Consider the following 21,922-nt stretch of genomic DNA (forward strand, 5'->3'; position numbering starts at 1 on the left):
GAAGGAATACAGGGAGATGGGGCCCATTATAATCAAAGAATTTGGAGTCTGGTTTTTCTCATTCTGCATACCTCCTAGGGAAATAATAGGACCCCAAGAGGTGTTAGCATATCAGAGTGAAAGGAAAATCAAAGTTTAGGTCAAAATCTCTAAATTCTTGCCTTAGCTCTGCCCATAGCTATGTAAATGTGAGAAACTCACTAAAGTTTTCTAGATCCCAGAATCTCTTTCTGGAAAATGTGTGGGTTGTAGAATATTACTTTTAAGGACCCTTTCAGCACTCAAATTCCACTTCTAGTTTTGAAGCATACACAAATCACAGTAGACATTTTATTAAAACTGTAAAATACATACACAGCATATTTCTGTTCTTCTTCAAATCCCCACCTGCTTCTCAACTCATTGATGACCAGTAGTCAGAAGGCTTCCAGCCAAAAAGGTGTCCCGAGACCCAGGACCATAAGTGCCTTCTCAGGAAAAATGGAAGAAAGATTGCATCAGCAAAGGCAGCAGCAACTGTAGCCACCAAATTGAAATAAGACAGCTGGTCCCATTTTCTGCCTTTCGGGATCGAGTGAGGAGCTGCTGTGGGCACATTTCCTTTATCAACATGGGTCCTACTGCAGGGATTTTGGACATCAGCCTGCAACCAGGCTCCGCTATACAGCCTTTGACCTCCACAGAGGTGTTGATGCCACCTACAGAGCAAAGAGGGAGACGCACAGATGTTTTAGGAAATCAGTGGGGAATCCAATTCTCCCTCATCCCTGAAACTCTGAGGGTCAGAACCACTTGGGATTTACTCAAAATGTTTGGTTTTCCAGTCTCTGAAACCATCAGATGTTCATTTCAGTTTACCTCCCACAATCTCAAGTTTTCCTTGGTAGCATCGCTTTGTATCACTGGGACAGGGAAGAGAAGGAGCACTGGAACAGGACCCCAAAGCCACACAGGTTGGGCAATGGAGAGCTGGCACCCTGGAAGCTGGATGGGGAAGAGAGGAACAGTTAAGAGCATGTCCTGCCTCCAGAGATGTCCCTCCTTGTTGCCTCCTCTTCCTAAGTCTTTCCTGGTAATGCCATTCTACTCAAGGCCCATTAGCGCAGCCTCCCTGTCCTTCCGTAGCTGATTTTCTCTGCTTTCAAATCCCCCATCAACATGACTTCCACTGTGTTTAGGTATGGAGATACAGAGCTGAAAAGAACATAGTTACTGCCATCCAGCATCACTGTCTAGATGGAGAAAGACGTGTAAGTAATTAACTACAATACAACTTGGTAGTTACTGTGTTCAAGGTATAATGGCAGAGGAAAGGAAGAGTACCTAACCAAACAGTTTGGTATTTTCAAAGAGCTGATACCCATGCTGAGACTGAGGATGAAATAGGGGCTAGCTATGTGAACAAGGGAGTCTGAGGGAGTAGCAAAGAAAACAACAAGGACAAGGGTCAGAGGGTGTGAGCCAGACTGGTGGATCTGGGGGACTGTGAGAGGCTGCAGGGCTGACGTTCAGCAGTAGGTACAGGTCATACTGAATTTTATTTCTACCGTCATTACCAATTCTGATTGGTCAGTGCCATCTCCATTGTTAAGTACCTTTAACATTAGTCCCAACTAGAAAACAATAAATCAGAGAAGGAAATAAAGCAGAAAGGATAGGCAGGACCAGGTTTCTACAGTCCTTGAGTCCAAACTGGGGAAGTGGGCTGTTGTCACGTGGCCACAGGGAGCCAATACTTGTTAGAGTGTTAATACCACAACCCTATTCACAAACCTCCACTGACATCCTATTGCCTAGTAAACACAAAACCCAGTTTACTCTCCAGCCTTTACTGACATCCCTCTGCTCCCAGCAGCAGTGCTTAGATCCCAAAGAACAATTCAGGAAAAGGAGAACAATCACTTCAACAGCGAGGTCCTTTTGCATAAACCAAGAAAGACCACAAAGAAGGAAGAAATACAATGTCTTAATGGAGTTTCTCTCAGCACTTAACTGCCTCCTTCCAGAGTACCTGGGGTCTCCTGTTGCCTTATAAAGTCATTTATGTTGTTCCTGTCGTTACATAGGAACTCTTCACAGTAGTTATTGTAGGAGATTGCCATCAGGCCAGGGGGTGGAGTGTGCTGGACAAACGTGACTGCAGCCATCTGCTCGGTGATGCAGCCTTTCGTGGCAAAAATGGCCACCTCAGCTCCTATTATGAGAAGGAGGGAAAGTGGATGCTGGGCCTAGTGGTTGGCCTGGGAAAAGAGGAACAATATTGACACGGAGGTACTTGCCTTCCCTCCCACCCAACCCAACCCAACCCAACCCAACCAACCTAACCCAACCCAACCGCCCCATCCTCATTTGACCTGCTTGAATAATTAGTATGGTTTCCTGGCAAAATTCTCCATTGTCACAAGTCTCAACTTCCTCTGCGGTCCAATTAAACTTATTGGTTGGATCCGCTTCTATATTCACGGAGACACCCTTGTAACAATGCACATCTTCGGTCACTGGGGAGAAAATGGGATAAAGAGAAGCACTTGCCCTTCTCCGCGAGCCTCGGTGACTCCTTGGTCATCATAGATCCACCCTCTGCGGCCCAGGGGCTCTTCCCTCACCTCCCCCCCCCCCCCCACGTACAACTGTGGCTGGAGGCTCCTAGGAGGAAGAAGAACAGCAGACTCAGGACAAGACGCGTTGCCATGGCTTCTTCTAGAGAGGCTGGGGCTGGGCAGAGTTGATCGGGACCTGTGATTTGATGGAGAAAAAGGCCACTTTTCAGCCAGATCGAGGGAGGTGACACCCAGGCGTGGGCAAGTGTGACTTTTAGGGCAGGGTTTAGTCTGCGGGACCGTGACCTGTGAGGTTCGTCTGTCCCAACTAGTGAGGAGCCCATGCAAATTCATAGGCTTATGGCGCCTCGCTTTCCAGAGCGGCGATTCTCAGGCCTGGCCACCGATTTCCTAGGACCATGGAAGCCAGGACGGCGGTACCCTCCGACTTCAGGATCTGGTGTCTGGGCCCAAAGCCCCCACCTCCCTCAGACCCAGGCCACGTTCAAACTCAGACTCTCTCAAGGCTGCGGGAAATCCGCTCCGCCCTCAGCCCCCAGCTCCGTCAGAACTCGGATTCCAGAGCTCGGCCATGCCCTACTTAGAGAACCGGGGGTTTGCGTTCCATACAATTTTTCCACCTTTACTCTCTTCTGGGCCCCCAGCTCCTACTTCCTCAGATCCAGGGGTTCAGGCCCCATTTCCTCCCCCCGTCTCCCCACAGACCCAGGAGTCCGAGCCCTTGGCCTTCTCTTTCCTAAGGATTCAAAAATCTGGATCCCTAGCCTCCTTTTTGTCTTTAGGGGCGTAAAATCCCTGATGGCTTCCAGATGTCCTCACCAGAACCTCTTCGCACTGAAAGAACCTTCTGGAACGCCTCCTCGCACCGCCTCGTCTTCTCTTACGTCCCTCAGAGAGACACGGCACTCGAAGCCCCATTGGTCCGTGGCAAAAGCATCGGATGAGTTCATTGGATGACCCTGGAGGAAGACCACACCTCATTGGCCCAAGAGAAGCCAATCACTGGGAGCCTCGGAAGGTGCGCCTGCGCAGAAGGAGATTGGTGGGCATATGGTTGGAAAACCTTGCTCGGTTTTGCAGCCCTTGCATGCAAGGCAGAATGGACTGTGTTGCTAAATGATCTCGCTTCACACTTTTCTCTCTTTCTATGTTGCCTCCAGCCACAACGGGAGGTCAAGCCCTTGGCCCTCAGCTACTGAACTTGCACTCATCATAGTGGCCCTAGCCACTGCGGTCAGCTTGGCCTCCTTGTTCGTCACACACAGTGGCCTCTGCGCAGCCCAGGTGTCCTCTTCTGATCACATCATCGCACCAGGCTCCTCATGGTCTCCTGGAGGACTGAACAGAGGAATGACCGCATCAGTGTCCCCTGGGGCGCTGCTGAATGTATAAGTAAGATCGGTGATGGCACGGGCTGCCATAGCATCTGACCTGCGTGTCCATGATAATCCAATGAGCAAGACATGTCATTCATTCAGATTTGTTGTTCATGGCTGAACATTCTATTTCGCGTCTATGTAAGCTTTCCGGATGTGACCTGAAGTGAGGATCTGCCTTGTGAACTTTTAGAATTGGTACTGTTTCTGTACGTTGCAGTATAAGTGAATATTTTGTTTACTTGTTTTTTTGATTTATTGTAGAGATAAGGTCTCACCAAGTTGCCATGATAAATAAATGAGTCAATGGAATAAATAAATGAGCCAAGGGAAACCAAATCATCATCATCATCATCATCATCTTTGACAAAAGAGTAGCAATTAGATTATACTGTAGTCTTAAATATTATGTAATTATTTGATGGCCTAAGATTCTATTTGTTTTGTTTTGTGAGTTGGAGTCTCACTCTGTTGCTCAGGCTGGAGTGTACTAGTGTGCTCAGGGCCACTGCAGCCTCAACCTGCTGGGCTCAGGCGACCCTTCCTCCTCAGTCTTCCAAGTACCTGGAACTACAAGCATGCACCACCATGCTCAGCTATTTTTTTATTTTTATTTTTTATTGTAGAGAGGAGGTCTCACCAAGTTGACCACCAGGCTGGTCTCGAACCTGTGGGCTCAGGCAATCCTCTTGTCTCGGCCTCCCAATGTGCTGGGATTACAGGCTTGAGCCATTGTGCTTGGCCTTTTTTTTTTGAGTTGGATTTTCACTCTGTCACCCAGGCTGAAGTGCAGTGGCATGCTCAGGGCAATCACAGCCTCAACATCCTGGGCTCAGGTGATCCTTCCACTTTGCCTTCCAAGTCACTGGAACTACAGGCATGTGCCATCACGCCCAGCTAATTTTTTGATTTATTGTAGAGAAGAGGTCTCACCAAGTTGCCCAGGTTGGTCTGGAACCTGTGGGCCCACACCATCCTCTCACTTGTCTCCCAAAGTGCTGGGATTATCAGCATGAGCCACTGCACCCAGCCATGGCCTAAGATTTTAAATACTGAAAATAGGCATGTGATTCATGGAAGACACGAGAAATAATTAGGTGTGAGATGCCTTTAGGTCCTGGGACTACATGACAAGATGGATTGGAGTCATCAGGAGGCAAGAAAGATAAAGCACCTCATAAGTGGGCTGTGATAATTCTGACTTCGTCCTGGCAGCCAGACCAGAGGCAGTGCACTCAGGGAAGGAATTCCCTCTATTATGATAGTAGTAATCTTGGATTACTGTGTCAACACTGACTGGCTGGCATATTCCAGAAGCTTTGGCAATTCTTAGAATCACTGAAGGGACTGTCTTGATTGTTGCCATTTAATAGGGAACAAACTGATAGGGCAGACAGTCTTAAGTGCTTTCTGTGGTTTTGATCATGCCTCCAGGAGCAAAATTAGGGGAAAGATAGCAAGAAATTCACCGCAAATACTGGGTCCCTGATGCCTGGCCCCCAGTGGTCTCATCTCTCAGGAATCTATGGGTCCTTGTCCTCAGCCCGCTCCTAACCTTAGACTCAGGAATCCAGGCCCCCATTCTCCTCCTCCCCTAGAACCCAGGGTCCCGGGGACCCAGGAGTCCAAGTCACTATCCCCCTCTCAACTCTCAACATGCAGATATAGCATAACATAAGGATCTCCTGTGTGTACTTTCAGAATTGGTACTGTTTCTTAGAGTTAAATTAAAAAATATTTTTAATAAAGAAAATACCAAAACATTAGAATGGAATTAGTAAAAGCTCTTAATTTTATGTAAAAATATGCTAAGAATTTTCAAGTGATAAAAAAAATTAGAGTTAATACACATATTAAGAGATAGTCCTAGCCGGGCTTGGTGGCTCAGCCTGTAATCCTGCACCTTTGGGAGGCTGAGGTGAGTGGATTGCCTGAGCCCGCGGGTTCGAGACCTGCCTGGGCAGCGAGACCTCATCTCTGCAATAAATCAAAAAAAAAAAAATCAGCCAGGCGTGGTAGCGCATGCCTGTAATTCCGGCTACTCGGAAGGCTGAGGTGGAAGGATCGCTGGAGCCCAGCAGGAGAGGCTGCGGTGGCCGGGAGCGGCCACTGCACTCCAGTCTGGGCGACTGAGTGAGACTTCAACTCAAAACAAAAACAAAAACCAGATAGTCCTGGCCCTAAGGGACTTAGGAGTCTGTGCCACCCTCCCTTCTTTTCAGAACTCAGGCCTCTAGCACTCATCTCCCTGTATTTGAAAGTACCCACTGTTGGGACCGGGCATGGTGGCTTACACCTATAATCCCAGCACCTTGGGAGGCTGAGGTGAGAAGATTGCCTGAGCTCACGGGTTTGAGACCAGCCTGGGCAACTTGGTGTAACCTCATCTTTACACTAAATCAAAAAATTAGCCGGGCATGGTGGCGTGTGCCTGTAGTTCCAGCTACTTGGAAGGTGGAGGCAGAAGGATTGCCTGAGCCCAGCAGGTGGAAGCTGCAGTGGCCATGAGTGTGCCACTGCACTCCAATCTGGGTGTCAGAGTGAGACTCCAGCTCAAAAAAAATAAAAAAGAAAGCACCCACTGTAAGGGCACATGGTTTTCCTGGGGTACTGTGTAACTGCAGGGGCAGGGCAGGGTTCCAGATCTCAGCCACAATTGCCAGACCGAGACCCATGGAGCAGGAGGGACCAGAAGGCAGAGAGGGTAGTTGGGAGCTTCATGGTTACCTGCTTAAGTTCCAGTCTTTTGTCTGGCCCCATCCCATCCCATGTCTCTGGCTCTTCCACTTGCCTTGTCTCTTCATGTCCCAGTCCCATGGCTGGCTTCCAGCACCTGTAGAGAAGGTCATTTCAAATGGACTCTTGACCTGTGTGTCAGTTTGCTAGGGTTGCTGTAACAAAGATTGGGTGGCTTCAACAACAGAGATGCATTGTCTTATAGTTCTGGAGGCTAGAAGTCCAAAGTCAAGGTGTTGGCAGGGTTGGTTCACTCTGAGGGCTGTGAGGGAGAATCTTTTTTAGGCCTTTCTCCTGGACTTGTAGGTGGTGATTTTCTCTCTGTCTCTTCACATCATTTTCTCTCTGTGTGTGTGTCTGTGTCCAAATTTCTCCCTTGTATAAGGACACAGTCCTATTGGATTAGAGCCCACTCTAGTGACCTCATTTTTAACTTGATTATTTCTGTAATGACCCTATATCCAAATCAGGTCACTTTCTGTGGTATAGGGGGTTAGGACTTCCACATAGTTTAATATGATTTTATTTTTTAAAATAGAGACAGGGTCTCACTACATTGCCCAGGCTGGTCTTGAACTTCGGGGCTGAAGTGATCCTCCTGCCTTGGCCTCTCAAAGTGCTGGGACTTGAGCCACTATGCCCAGGTGGACTTCAACATATTAATTTTTTTTTTTGAGTTGGAATCTCACTCGGTCGCCCAGACTGGAGTGCAGTGGCTGCTCCCGGCCACTGCAGCCTCGACCTGCTGGGCTCCAGCGATCCTTCCACCTCAGCCTTCCAAGTAGCTGGAACTACAGGCGCGCGCTACCACGCCCGACTAATTTTTTGATTTATTGTAGAGATGAGGTCTTGTCAAGTTGCCCAGGCGGGTCTCGAACCCGCGGGCTCAGGCAATCCACTCACCTCAGCCTCCCAAGTCGCAGGATTACAGGCTGAGCCACCAAGCCCGGCTAACATTAATTTTAGGGGGATATAACTCAACTCAGAACAGTCTATCAGAGATGTGTGTTGCAGATGTAGTGAGTGCTGCATAGTGTTCCAGGGGAACCCCATTTTATAGTGTCTTCTTTCTTGGAGTCATTCCTGTTGCAGCCTTTGCTGCTCATGGAGGCTGAGTTGATGGGTGGTGAGGGAGGGAATGAAGACACAAGACTGAGGGGGTAGCCTGGGAGTGAATCAGGAACCTGATGCAGCGCTCTGCAATTCCAACAGGCCAGAAGAAAGTGAGCTGAATGTAGGGATCCATATTAACACACAGCATATATGGTGCATCCCAGTGGGTGAGAATGTGAGGGATCACCCTCTCCCACCCTTGTCTGCTTATCTGGTTCTATTATGACAGGAGTAATGGGGAAGACCTCCCCAGCACACAGGTCTGATTCGTAGGGAGTGACTGTGGGATTTCTCCTGCCTTCAGGTTTGCCCCATCTTTGTTATATTTGAACAATAACCTATCAAAGGGTGCAGGAAGAAAATGCACCAGTTCTCAGGCCGTGTCTGTCTCTGCAGGTCCCATGCTTGGGAAAGCGATCACATTCTTTTTTTTATTTTTATTTTTTTTTGAGTTGGAGTCTCACTCTGTCACCCAGGCTGGAGTGCAGTGGCATGGCCACTGCAGCCTCGACCTGCTGGACTCAGGTGATCCTTCTGCCTCAGCCTTCCAAGTAGCTGGAACTACAGGCATGCTAATATTTTGATTTACTATAGAGATTAGGTCTTACCAAGTTGCCCAGGCTGGTCTTGAACCTGTGGACTCAGGCAATCCTCTCATCTTGTCCTCCCAAAGTGCTGGGATTATAGGTGTGAGCCACCATACCCGGCCTCTGCTTCTTTCTGAGCTTTAGTGTGTTCATCTGGAAAACAAGAAATTTCATCTAGAGTAATGGTTGGCAAATAATTTGTGAAAATCTTTGAACATCAGTTAAAAAAAATTCAGTGGCTATCATATAGTGAGGGCATCTTTCTATATAAGCACCAATGTTGTTCATCTGGATGATTGCATACGCCCTGCCTTTGCCCTATGTACCCATCTCTTCCCCACCTGGTGCCACAGTGTCGCTTAACTATAAGCCCATTGCGTCACTCCTCTGTTTTAAACCTTCCAGGGAATTCTCATTTTGTCCCAAGTAGGATTCTAAGTCCCTAAAATGGCCTATCAGGCCCTTCACATCAGGCCTCCCCCGCCTTTCCATCCACACGTCCTTTCCTGCTCTCTTTTGTTCACTCTGCTCCAGCCACAGTGGCTTTGGACTGTTTCTTGAACACGTGGCAGGAACATGCCCCCCTCAGGGCCTTTGCATATGCTTTCCCCACTCTGAATCATCCCTTCCTTATGCCATTCCTGCAAGGTTCCTTCCTCGTGTCTCTGCTCTGAGGTTACTCTCCTTTGCTGACAGTCTCTCTACAAGAACAGCATACATATCCTTCTCCGACCCCTTACACTGCCTGAGTTTCTTCTTATACTTATCATTGACTGATATGTTATTTGTGTCTATATTTGTATGTTTAACAGCGACCTTCCCCAACCTTCCCTGCTCTTTGAGGGCAGGGGTTTTGTTTTGTTTGATGTGTTCACCATCATCTACGGCATAGTCTTGCCATCGAAGGGGCTCATTAAATCAATACTTATGGATTATAGGTGGGGAACAAGGCTCAAAGAGGAGGTGGTGCTCAAAAGCCAGACCAGACCCCACTTCTCCTTGATTCAAACACTACGTTCTTCACTGCTCTGCTCCCCCAACTGTGCTGGCTTGCTTCTCCCACTGGGACCACATCCAGTTCTTCAGGGGAGCAGTCAGGGTCGTACCAGTTCAAGCCCTTGATTTTTTTTTCACTATGGACTCCTGCCTGGCCCACTCTGGGCAACCCATGCTCTTGTGGCCCTCTTCCACCCCCGTGCCTTTGTGTAAGCTGTTTGATGACCCTGAAATGCCTTTCTCTCCTGCACTTATTCTCTGATGTCTTGTTGTACCCCTAGCTTCTGATGGCTGGTCTTGATGTGCAGTAAATATTTGCTAACCTGCTGAAGTCCAAATTCCTTTGTCTATGCCTTTGTTTTAGAAAGTTTTACTTCATAGTATAACGGCTGTGTGTGCCTCTGTGACGGTGAGTGCGTGCGTGTTTGTGGGTGCACGTCTTTATATATGTATGTCTGTGTGTGCATGCGTGTGTCTGATGTGTCTCTGTGTGCATGTCTGTGTGTGTGTGTATGTGTGTGTGTCTGCCTCTGTGTCTGATTTCTTCCAGCTGTGTCTCACAAGAGCTATGGCATGTCTCAGGCCCTCTGCCAAACAACCTCAGCAGTTTTCCATGCTTCCTGTAATCCTGTGGGAAGTTTACAACCTCTCACTAAGGACCTGGAGACTAGCTCCTATACCCTCATGTCATCACTTCCCCTCTACTATCTATTCTCAAGACAGTTCCAGTCTTTTCCAGCCTCTTTGGCTTTGCACACACTGTTCCTTCTGCATGGGAGAGCCCTCCCTGCCCCCATGCATTTGTTTACCCTACAAACTCCTAATTATCCTTCAAAGCCCAGCCTTATCCAATGCCCACAGCTCTCAGTGAAGCTGACACAGGCATCGTGCAACTCCTTCCTGAGAACTCCCAGCGTTCTCCCACCTCCGGGCCTTTGCACATGCTGTTCCCTCTCACACCAATGTGCTTTTCCTTCCTCTTTGTAAAGAATTGAGATCTGCAAACCTTATGTAACAATGAGAGGCAAGCCTTGGGCTTAAACCACCTGTTTTACTCTTTTTTTTTGTTTGTTTGTTTCAATTGTCACTTTATTGCAAGATGGTGGAATTAATTATAAATTTACACGATAACTTGGCAATCTTTAGTCAGGTAGCAAGTTTTAATAAAAGCAAACTGCTTATTTGAAAGTGATCATGAAACAACTCAAAATGTAGAGTAAGATGGATGAGAAACACCCGACTGGGCCAATAGATTTAGTTCGCTCATTATGGAAAACTCCAACTTTTCATTTTTAGGAAAGGTAAACTGTAACTGCAGTAGACAGCACTGCAGAATATTCTGTCACATAGACTAGTTTCCATTTAGTCGGTCAACTGTTTCTAGCTGTCTCAATGGGACAGACACATTTACAGAACTGGCTGCACTTGAGCCTTCTTTGCAAGCAGCTTAGGTCTGCAATGCACTTGGCAATTGTCTCCTTTTCCTGCTGGGCAGAGATGCTCTGCACCACATGCTTCTCTACGCAGTTTACCATGTGCTCTTGCTCCTTTCGACGCATCATATCCTGCACAGAGATGTGATCGTCCAGGCGATTCTCCACCTCTTTATATACGCGATGCAACCGTTCCTGGTAAGTAACTTCCAAAGCCATAGCAATGTTATTCCTCTGGACATCGAAAAGGTAATGGCGCTTCTGAACTAGTGCCTGCTGTGCCTTTTCCAAATCAGTCACATCCTGGATTTGTTTGATGGAAGCCTGCTTCACCTCTTCCAGTTGGGCAATTTTTGGCTCATTGAGTTTATCAGCAAATTCTCCAATAGAGGCACCATATTTTTTAATTACATAGACAAGCAACCCTACTATTGATATGGTAGAGAAGGTTTCTGGGGTAATCACATATATTTCTTTGGATAGAGCATACAAAATAAGCCCTGTTCCAAGCACATAGGGTCCTGTTATACCAGTTTTAGGATAAAGAAACTGGAAGAATTCCTCAGGAATCAGCCTGAGATGAACTTTTCCTCCATATTCAGGAAGAGGTGGCAGTGGGGCAAGACTGGGCTGCCCTGTGTGAAAGATCCTTGTGGCCTGCAAGACCCCTGGACCCAGGAGGGCAGCGTTCTTCAGCGAGGGCGCCGCTGTGGTGGCAGCAAGTGCCACCCAGGACAGCATGGTCACCAAAGGTCTAGACAGCGGTCTCAGCGTCCCTGTGACCCCAACCGGAGAATCGGTCAGGGGCCCTGTTTTACTCTTAAACCCCAAAGCACTTTTCCTAGGCTTCCTGCCTGTCTTTTTGAATATTGCTAATGACTAATCAGAGAGGAAACCCCTGCCTTGCCTGCACTCACAGTTCTGTTTCTCCTTCCCTTTTCTCACCACCAAATGAGTACCTGTAGAATATAAAATCTGCTGCCAGCCAGAAGTCAGCTGACTGTGTTTTGGGGCTGTCCATCCTGCTATTGAAGAAATGCAGAACGCTATTCTCATTTCTTGTCCATGTTGGTGTTTTTACTCTAGAATTCATGATGTATTAAAAAACTTTCACTCATCTTAAAAAACAAAAAAAAAAAGATCCTCCCTGTTATGCCATCTATTAAGGTGTTTTTGGTTTTTTTGAGACAGTCTCACTCTGCTGCCCAGGCTGGAGTGCAGTGGCATGCTTATGACCACTGCAGCCTCAACCTGCTGGGCTCAGGCGATCCTCCTGCCTCAGCCTTACAAGTAGCTGGAACTACAGGCATGAGCCACCGCACCCAGCTAAATTTTCCATTTTTTATAGAGACAAGGTCTTGCCATGTTGCCTAAGCTGGTCTCGAACCCATGGGCTCAGGCATTCCTCTCACCTCTGCCTCCCAGCACTCAGGTTTGAGCCACTGCACCTGGCATGAAGGTTTTCTTACTCAAATCTTCCTAATTCTCACCAGTAGTCTGTGGTGACTGGCAAGGCCCTGGGCAGTTATAGAAAATCAGATCAGTCGGGCGTGGTGGCTCACACCTGTAATCCCAGCACTTTGGGAGGTGGAGGCGAGAGGATTGCCTGAGCCCAGGGGTTTGAGACCAGCCTGGGCAATTTGGCAAGTTCTCATCTCTACAATAAAACTCAAAAAAATTAGCTGGGATCAGGCTCGGTGGCTCAGCCTGTAATCCCAGCACTTTGGGATGCAGAGGCGAGTGGATTGCCTGAACCCACAGGTTTGAGACCAACCCGAGCAACTTGGCGAGACCTTGTCTCTACAATAAAAATGAAAATAAACTAGCTGGGTTCGATAGTTTATGCCTGTAATTCTGGCTACTTGGAAGGCAGAGGTGGAAGGATCACCGGAGCCCAGCAGGTCGATGCTGGGGTGGCTGTGAGTGTGCCACTGCACTTCAGCCTGGGTGACAGAGTGAGACTCCAACTCCAAAAAAAAAAAAAAAAAAATAGCTGGGTGTGGTGGCACATGCCTGTGGTTCCAGCTACTTGGAAGGCTGAGGTGGAAGGATCGCACTGAGCCCAGCAGGTTGAGACTGCGGTGGTCATGAGCGTGCCATTGCACTACGGCTTGGGCAACAGACTGTGACTCCAGCTTTAAAAAAAAAGAAAGAAGCCGGGCTTGGTGGCTCAGCCTGTAATCCTGCGCTTTGGGAAGCTGAGGTGAGTGGATTGCCTGAGCCCGCGGGTTCGGACCCACCTGGGCAACTTGGTGAGACCACATCTCTACAATAAATAAAAAATTAGCTGGGCATGGTAGCGCGCACCTGTAGTTCCACCTGCTTGGAAGGCTGAGGTGGAAGGATTGCCGGAGCCCAGCAGGTCGAGGCTGCGGTGGCCGGGAGTGGCCACTGCACTCCAGTCTGGGCGACCAAGTGAGAGTCCAACTCAAAAAAAAAGAAAATCAGATTAGATGCTGTGGGCACCAGTCATCCAACCCCCTCCACTGCTCATTTTTCATTCCCTTCCCTTTAGGACTGCAATCCTACTCCACTCACCTGAGTCAAGGTGTGGCATACAGTGGCCTGTCCTCCTGTGTCCCCAATACACACAACTCTGGAGGGAATTTCCCTGAAAGAAGAACCAGAGAGAAGGGATGCACAGGCCCCTGGTTCCAAGCAGTCAAAAGTCAGCCAACGTGGATGTGTGGTTTGGGGAGAGACAAGGGGACTTTTAAACCTGATCATGCAGTATTAGAAGAGATGCTTGCTTATAGAAAAATGGCTTAAAGGGCTGTTGCTGGAGTACGGCTGCCTTAGTTTGTGTCTCAGTTGTGTGTGACTTTGAGCAAGTTTTTAAATCTCTTGGTGATCACTTTCTCAATTATTGAACAGGAATGCTAACGCCGATCTCATTAGGCTATCCTACCTGGGATTTAATAAGATCCTTCTTGAAAACACAAGGGTCAGCCTATGAAAACCTCAAATATTATGAACTACAATTATTAGTATTGTAACTGCTTTGTTTGAGTTTCCTTACATGCAAAATAGGCTTACTGATGTCTTCCTCCCTTGCTTGTTGTGAGGATGATTCCTTTTGCCATCATTTATCTGTAAGTCTACTGTCTTTTTTTTTTTTTTTTTTTGAGTCAGAGTCCTACTCTGTCACCCAGGCTGGAGTGCAGGGGCATGCTCATGGCCACTGCAGCCTTGACCTGCTGGGCTCAGACGATTCTTCCACCTCAGTCTTCCAAGAAGCTGGAACTACAGGCATGTGCCACCACGCCCATGTGTGGTGCCACCACGCCCACTGGCTAATTTTTTTGATTATCGTAGAGACAAGGTCTTGCTGGGTTGCTCAGGCTGATCTTGAACTCCTGGGCTCAGGCAGTCCTCTTGCTTCGTCCTTCCAAAGTGCTGGGATTACAGGCATAAGCCACTGTGCTCAGCCTTGTAGGCCTACTTTCTGAGGGGACACTGGAAAGGGGAAAGATGGTGAAGATATAACTGAGAGATGTAGAGTAAGAGGTGTCAAGAAAAATGTGACTGCAGGCTCAGATCACCTCTTCTCCAGTCCCTCCCATCAAGGGCAAAGAGTAGATGTGTCCAGCCCAAATCACCTGCAGGACTCAGGAAGGATGAACCCTCAGCCTCCTCCTCTCTTAGGACACTGAAACCTGGGTCTGAGTCATCTCTGTCATGTCTTCCCTAATGACTCAGGAGTCCCAGCACTCAACCCCTCCTCCCATAGGCCCAGGAGTGCAGGGGCATTAATTTCCTTAGCCTGAATATAAAGATAACACTACCTACCTCATAGGGCAGTTGCAGAAATTTCATGAAATCAAGAATACAGCACAGAATTTGGCCCTTCATAATTCCTCAATCAATATTACTTATTTTTGTTGGCACTTTGTATTCTGAGTATTGATTTCCTTATCTGCAAGACAGAGATAATGACTCTTGGCCCCTGGCTCATTGTGGGAATAAAATGAGATGATCTGAGTTGAGAGAAGCCTTGTTACACCCCCCTGGCCTCTCTATGCTTATTAGAAATCTCTGTGAATGGTCACTTTCCTAAGATGGTGAAATGGGAAAGGAAAAGGAGCTAATATGTAAGTGACAAAGGAGAATGAAGTTGGCTTTTCTCTCAGACTCCTGTGGCAAACAGGATGGTACACTAAAGGTGCCTAGGCCTTAATCCCTGGAACCTGTGAATGTACCATTTTACATAGCAAAAGGAGCTTGGCAGATATCATTGAGATTATCCTGGTGTCTTAATCTATTTTGTGCTGCTGTAACAGACTACCAAAGACTGGGTCAACTATAAGAAACAGGATTTATTGGATTCATGATTCTGCAGGCCGAGAAGACCAATATCAAGAACTTCCTGTATCATCCCATGGCAGAAGGTGAGAGAGAGAGAGAGAGAGCTGAACTCACTTTTATAACAAACCCACTCTTGGGATTGCTAACCTACTCCCCTGAAATGACATTAATATATTCATGAGGGCAGAGCCCTTATGACCTAATTACTTCTTATTAGGCCTCCCAATACTGTTGCACTGGGGACTGTTTCCAACATATGAACTTCGGGAACATATTCAAACCATAGTCCCTGGATTATCCTGATGAACCTGATCTAATCACATGAACCCTTAAAACCAGAGAAGAACTTTGTTTTTTTTTGAGTTGGAGTCTCACTCTGTTGCCCAGGCTGGAGTGCAGTGGCATGCTCACAGCTATCGCAGCCTCGACCTACTGGGCTCAGGCAATCTTTCTGCCTCAGCCTTCTAAGTAGCTGGAACTACAGGCACACACCACCACGCCTGGTTAATTTTTCTTGATTTATTCTAGAGATGAGGTCTTACCAAGTAGCCCAGGCTGGTCTCAAACACCTGGGCTCAGGCAATCCTCTTGCCTCAGCCTCCCAAAGTGCTAGGATTACAAGTGTGAGCCACCATGCCCGACCAGAGAACATTCTCAACTGGAGTCAGAGAGATTCTGCAAAAAGTAAAGTCAGAAAGATCCTAAGCATGAGGGGGACTCTTTCCACCTTGCTAGAAGGGGCTATGTGGAAAACACAGGAAGAACCACAGGCAGCCTCGAGGAGCAAAGACCAGTCCCTGGAAGCCAACCAGAAGGAAACGGGAAGCTCATTTCTACAACCACGAGGAACTGAATTAGACCAAAAACCTGGATGAAATTGGAGGTGGAAGCTTCCCAGAGCCTCCAGGTAAGAGTCCATCCCAGTTGACCCCTTGGTTTTTGCCCTGGGAGGCCTTGAATGAGGACCTAGTCATGCCTATCAAGACTTCTGACCCACAGATACCTGAGATAATAAATGGGTGTTGTATTAAGCTGCTAATGTTATGACATTTTGTTACAGCAGGGATAGAAAATGAATACATTCCTCTTCTGGACTCTTCCAGGGATCATAGGACTCCAGTTTCCTCCTCCTACCCTGCTGAAGAGTACAAATTCCCCAGCCTCCTCCTCCCTTAAGACCCTCCAGCTCAATCCTCTTTCAAGATCCCACATGTCCCAAAATATCTCCTTGACTTGTTCCAACCAATGGCTGAGACCCATTGGTCCCCTGACAAAACAGCAAATGAGCTCACTGGAGACAGGGTGAGCCATAAAAACCTTGATATACTTCCAACTGGTCAGTGTGAAGGCAGCCACCGAGATTATTGGATCAGACTAAGAAAGGGCAGGAGGCAGAATTTTTTGTTTGTTTTTTTTGAGTTGGAGTCTCACTCTGTTGCTCAGGCTGGAGTGCGGTGGTATCCTCGATCTGCTGGGCTTAGGTGATCCGTTCGCCTTAGCCTTCCTAGTAGCTGGAACTACAGACGCATGCCACCACGCCGCCCAATTAATTTTTGTGATTTATAGTAGAGGCAAGGTCTCACCAAGTTGCCCAGGCTGGTCTCGAACCTCCAGGCTCAGGCAGTCCTCTTGCCTCAGCCTCCCAAAGTGCTGGGATTACAGGGGAGGCAGAATTTGAGACTCCATTGGTCGAGGAGCTCCTGGTTCTAAGACAATACTATGTGTAGTAGGTGTTCCCTGGAATCCCATTGGTCACTGTTTCTTATCTCTTTGGTCACAGAACTGTGTCCTGGAGACTCATCTCTCTTTGGGCAAAGAAGGCTGGGAGCCAGGGAACCCATGCATCGGTGCTTCTAGGTGTGATGTTCAATGGATTCTTGGACTCTGATATGGAAGAAAGGCCACAGTGAAGGACAGGGTGCTGCTTGAAGGCCAGTGACGTTGCCAACTTTGGGTGAAAGTTTCCCCATCTGCAAAATAGGAGAACGGAAACAGGTGCTCATGGGAATAAATCCCTTTCAAGTGTTTGTGCAGTGTACAACTGAACATGGCTCAGTGGCCTTGAGTATAGGTGCCCTCAAGTTTAGAACCTTCTATTCTCTCTTCTCCTTTCTGAGTCTCATCCCAGGACTCCTGGAATTGGCTCTAAAGACTGTGGGCCAGAATGTGTGTGCTGGGAAGACATAGGAATCTCATTTGCTGTGGCTTTGTCATATTAAATATGTCAATAACTACAATAAAAAGAAATCTGTGCCCTATGGTGCTTACCTACGATACCAAGTATAGGGAGAGTAACAATAAACAGGGTCATAATTCATTGTGGTCTCAATATTTGTGGTCTCCCCCAAATCCATAGGTTGAAACCTATCTCCAGTGCAATAGTATTAAGAAATGTGGCTTTTATGAGGTGATTAGGTCATGAGGGCAGAACTCTCACAAATGCCCTTACATAAGAGGCCCAAAGGAGTTGTTGGGTTTTTTTTTTGCCTCTTCCATCACATAAGAACACATAGAAGATGACATCTAGGAGGAACTGGCTCTCACCAGACACCAGATCTGCAGTCACATTCATCCATGAGCCACGGTCTCCAGGACTGTAAACAATACAATTCTGTTGTTGATGAATTATCCAATATAAGGTATTTTGTTATAGCAGTCCAAATGAACTAAAGACACAATCTTTTGGAAAATGAAAAGGCAAGAGATAGAGTGATAGAGAATGTTATTTTAGACAGAGTGGTCAGGGTATCCTCTAAGCAACTGACATTTGAGCAAATAGTTGGCTATAAGTGTGAAGACTGTTTCAGATAGAGCAATGGCAAGTGCAAAGGCCCTGAGGTGAGATGGGAGCACGCTTGAGCTGTTTGAAAAACAGTGAGTAAGCCAGGGAACCCAGAGCTGAGAGGATAGGTGAGGATTGGGAGGAATGACAGAGATGACATCAGAGAGATGGGTAAGGGCCTGAGTTGGTTGGGCCTTGTATGCATAACAAGGTTTCAGCATTGCCATGAAGTGAGATTGAAAGCTGCTGGAAGATTTTAGAAAGCATTATGAGTGACCTGACTGATATTTTACTCAGGTTGTTGACTGGAAAATACAGGGTAGGGAAGCAAGTGTCAAATCAGGGAGATCTGTTGCAATGGTCCAGGGAGCAGCAGATTTACCGTGAGGCTAGTGAAGCTTAAATCTCAGGACCCCTTTTATGAGGGGGCCTAGGAAATCTGATCCATAATGAGACTCTTTTTTTTTTTTTTGAGTTGGAGTCTCATTCTGTTGCCCAGACTGGAGTGCAGTGGCTGCTCCTGGCCACCACAGCCTCGAGCTGCTGGGCTCCGGCGATCCTTCCGCCTCAGCCTTCCAAGTAGCTGGAACTACAGGTGCGCGCTACCACGCCCAGCTAAGTTTTGATTTATTGTAGAGATGAGGTCTCGCCAAGTTGCCCAGGCGGGTCTCGAACCTGCGGGCTCAGGCAATCCACTCACCTCAGCCTCCCAAAGGCGCGGGATTATAGGTTGAGCCACCGAGCCCGGCCATAATGAGACTCTTTAGCTGAAATAGCACTCCAAACTTTACAAGTTTCAGGCCACAGGTCCACAGGTCTTTGGCCCCTCATGGACTCAGGAGACCAAGAGCCAGATTCACCCTCTAACAGGACCATGGAGTATATTGCCCCATCTTTCTCCTCTCTATGAACTCAGGAGCCTGAGACCCCACCTTCCTCTTTCCCCCAGACTCCTGGAGTCCTGACCTTTATACCCCTTTCCACAATGACATTGATTTTTTTTATTACTTATAGATGGAATATATGGAACAACTAAAACAAAAAGGGAGGAGAGTAAGGGAACCTATATGGTGGTAAGGTTTCTATATTCCACTTGAAGTGATAAAATATTGTTTTTAAGTAGACTGGGAAAAGTTCAGTGTGCATTTTATAATCCTGCAATCTCTAAAGAAAACGCTTTAAAAACACACAAAGAAATAGAGAGAAAACACAATAGATAAATTTGAATAGAACACTAAAAATGTTGAAATAGTTCATAAGAAAACATGAAAGGGGAAAAGAAAAAAAACAAAATAATTTATAAAATGATATATTTTAACCCAATCACATCAAAATTTCTTTAAAGTAAATGATCTAAAAATTCAAACTAAAAAATCTTAGATTTTTAGAATGGATAAAAAAATGACTAAAGTATATGTTGACTACAAGATAGTCACTTCAAATATAAGAATATAGGTAGATTAAAAGTTAAAGGCAGAAACAAATATACCATGCAAACACTCATCCAAAGAAAGTTGCAGTGGCTATATTAATATCAGACAGAGCAGGTTTCATAGTATAGAAAATTACCAGAAATTAAAAGGGAGTCGAATCATAATAAAAGGACCAATTTCTCAAGAAGACACACACACAAAAAAATCCTAAGTGTATGCACCCAAGAAGAGTTTCTTTTTTTATTATAAAGATGTGGGGTACAATTCAGGGTTAGGTATACAAGCGTGGATTATGCAGGCACCCCTCCCTCCCCTAGCAGTTTCCCTCAACGGCTAATCCCAATCCCCCTCCCCTGACAGTTTCCCACTGCTGCCAATCTCTTTCTTATAGTATTATGATAGTTGTTCAAGGTCCGCTTATGAGTGAGAACATACAGTACTCTGTTCTTTGTTTCTGTGATAAATCACTACGTATGATAGACTCTAAATCCATCCAAGTTGCTGCGAAGTCCATATGTTTGTCCTTCTTTATGACTGCATAATATTCCATTGTGTATATGTTCCACATTTTTTTATCCAACCCTGCTTTGATGATCAACATGGTTGGTTCCATGTTTTTGCTATTGTGAATAGAGCTGCAACAAACATACGTGTGCAGGTATCTTTTTTGTAGGATAATTTGAGTTCCTCCGGGTATATTCCCAATAGGGGAATTCCTGGGTCATATGGAAGGTTAATTTCTAGTTCTTTCAAAAATCACCATACTGTCTTCCAAAGAGGTTGCACTAGTTTGCATTCCCACCAACAGTGTAGAAGCGTTCCTTTTTCTCCATATCCTTGCCAGCATCTGTTGTTGTTTGTTTTATTAATGATGGCCATTCTTACTGGGGTTAGGTAGTATCTCAGTGTGGTTTTGATTTGCATAGAACAGAGTTACAAAAAACACAGTGGAAAAGCTGGCAAAACTAAAAGGAGAAATAGACACATTCATAGTTATAGATAGAGATCTAGAATACATGAAGAACGAGAAAATCTCAACAATAAGAAAATAAACTACTCAATTAAAAATGGGCAAAAGGTTTGAATAGGCAAAAGACTTGAGTAGACACTGGCAAAAAAGATTTATGTATGCCAAATAAGCACATGAAAAGATGTTCAGCATCATTAAGCATTAGCAAAATGCAAATTAAAACCACAAAGAGATACCACCTCACACATACTCAAATGGCTAAGACACAAATGTTGACCACTCCAAGTGTTGCGGAGGATGTGGAGCAACTGGAACTTTCATACTTTGCTGTGGACATGCAAAGTCACCCAGACTCAGCCTTAGATTCTCTTAGATAGTGTTTTCCTAACTCAGGCACTTGAATCCTCTAGAAACTTTCATTCTCTGATGAATCACTCCTTTAATGTCATCCTAATTTATGTGGAAACTATACATAGATGCAACTTGCTAATGCTCACCACTTGTGAAATGCTCATTAAACGCCCTTTGAACTTTTGTCAGTCTCAAGACTGTCAAACACTGATTAGATAACTATATGTCACGAAACAATGACTAAGGCTGAAATGAACATGAGTTTAATACTTTACCAGATGATATAAATTAAGTAACAGTAAATCTTTCAGGCTATTTTCACTTTTTAAAAAAGTCTAGCTTATACCCAATAGAATGCATTCATTATTTGTACAGTTTAATGAGAATTGAGAACTGTATTATACTGTGTAATCACCAACCCAAATAAGCTATGAAATATTTCCATAACCCTAAAGAGTTCCCTTATGTCCCTTTATAGTTAATTCTTCCCTCTCCAGAAACTACTCAGCTGCTTTCTTGTCTCTGTAAATTATTTGGCCAGGATTTTGTGTGAGTTGAATCATACAGCATGAATTCTTTTTATGTCTGACTTTTTTTTTTGGGGGGGTTGGATTTTTTTACTTAAAATTTCATTGTATTCATAGTTAATTCTTTTTTGATGTTTCTTAGTAGTCCATTATATAGACATATCCCAATGTGTTTATTCATTTACCTCTGAATGGATATCTGGGTTGTTTCCATCTTTGAGCTAGGAGATAAAGCTCCTACAAACATTCATATACAAGACCTTATTTGGATGTATATTTTTATTATCTTGGGTAGATGTGGAATTTCTGGAGCATAGGGCCTTTGCACTTGCCATTACTCTACCTGAAACACTCTTCACACTTATAGTCAACTGTCTGCTCAAATGTCAGGTCCTTGCAGGGTCCTCTGTCCATTCCCCAAAAGATTGTGTCTTTAGTCCATTTGGGCTGCTATAACAAAATACCTCATATTGGGTAATTTATCAACAACAGAAATGTATTGTTTACAGTCCTGGAGGCCGTGGCTGCTGGATGAATGTGACTGCAGATCTGGTGTCTGGTGAGAGCCAGTTCCTCATAGATGTCACCTTCTATGTGTTCTTACATGATGAAAGAGACAAAAAAAGCTCCTTTGGGCCTCTTATATAAGGACATTTGTGAGGGTTCTACCCTCATGACCTAACAATCTCCTAAAGGCCACATTTCTTAATACTATTGCACTGGAGACAGGTTTCAATATATGAATTTGGGGG

The 21,922-nt window shown here is 45.9% G+C and overlaps 1 protein-coding gene and 1 pseudogene across 2 annotated transcripts; both read right to left on the reverse strand.

Annotated features, from left to right (window-relative positions):
- Positions 1–471: 471 nt before the first annotated feature.
- Positions 472–6,754, reverse strand: TEX101 (testis expressed 101). Its single transcript, XM_021708290.1, has 7 exons — positions 6,665–6,754; positions 3,397–3,520; positions 2,629–2,736; positions 2,355–2,498; positions 1,994–2,194; positions 859–969; positions 472–698 (listed from the first exon to the last, which is right to left on the reverse strand). The coding sequence occupies exons 1-7, from the start codon at positions 6,752–6,754 to the stop codon at positions 472–474; spliced, it is 1,005 nt and encodes a 334-aa protein (XP_021563965.1).
- Positions 6,755–10,612: 3,858 nt separating this feature from the next.
- Positions 10,613–11,602, reverse strand: LOC103250938 (annotated as a pseudogene). The gene has a single exon (XR_503690.2). The product of XR_503690.2 is annotated as an ATP synthase F(0) complex subunit B1, mitochondrial pseudogene (transcript).
- Positions 11,603–21,922: the final 10,320 nt, after the last annotated feature.

This window comes from Carlito syrichta, unplaced genomic scaffold (genome assembly GCF_000164805.1).
Source record: "Carlito syrichta isolate Samal-C Ts95f unplaced genomic scaffold, Tarsius_syrichta-2.0.1 Scaffold135714, whole genome shotgun sequence".
NCBI classification, from domain to species: domain Eukaryota; kingdom Metazoa; phylum Chordata; class Mammalia; order Primates; family Tarsiidae; genus Carlito; species Carlito syrichta.

Bases quoted from the DNA above. Each gene is read 5' to 3' on its own strand.
- TEX101 (XM_021708290.1), bottom strand. From the start codon at position 6,754: ATGGGACTGGGACATGAAGAGACAAGGCAAGTGGAAGAGCCAGAGACA. The intron at 2,737-3,396 runs GTGCGAAGAGGT...ATCAAATCACAG, and splicing joins CGTTCCAGAAGGTTCTTTCA to GTCCCGATCAACTCTGCCCA. The intron at 2,499-2,628 runs GTACGTGGGGGG...TTTTCTCCCCAG, and splicing joins AGGAGCCTCCAGCCACAGTT to TGACCGAAGATGTGCATTGT.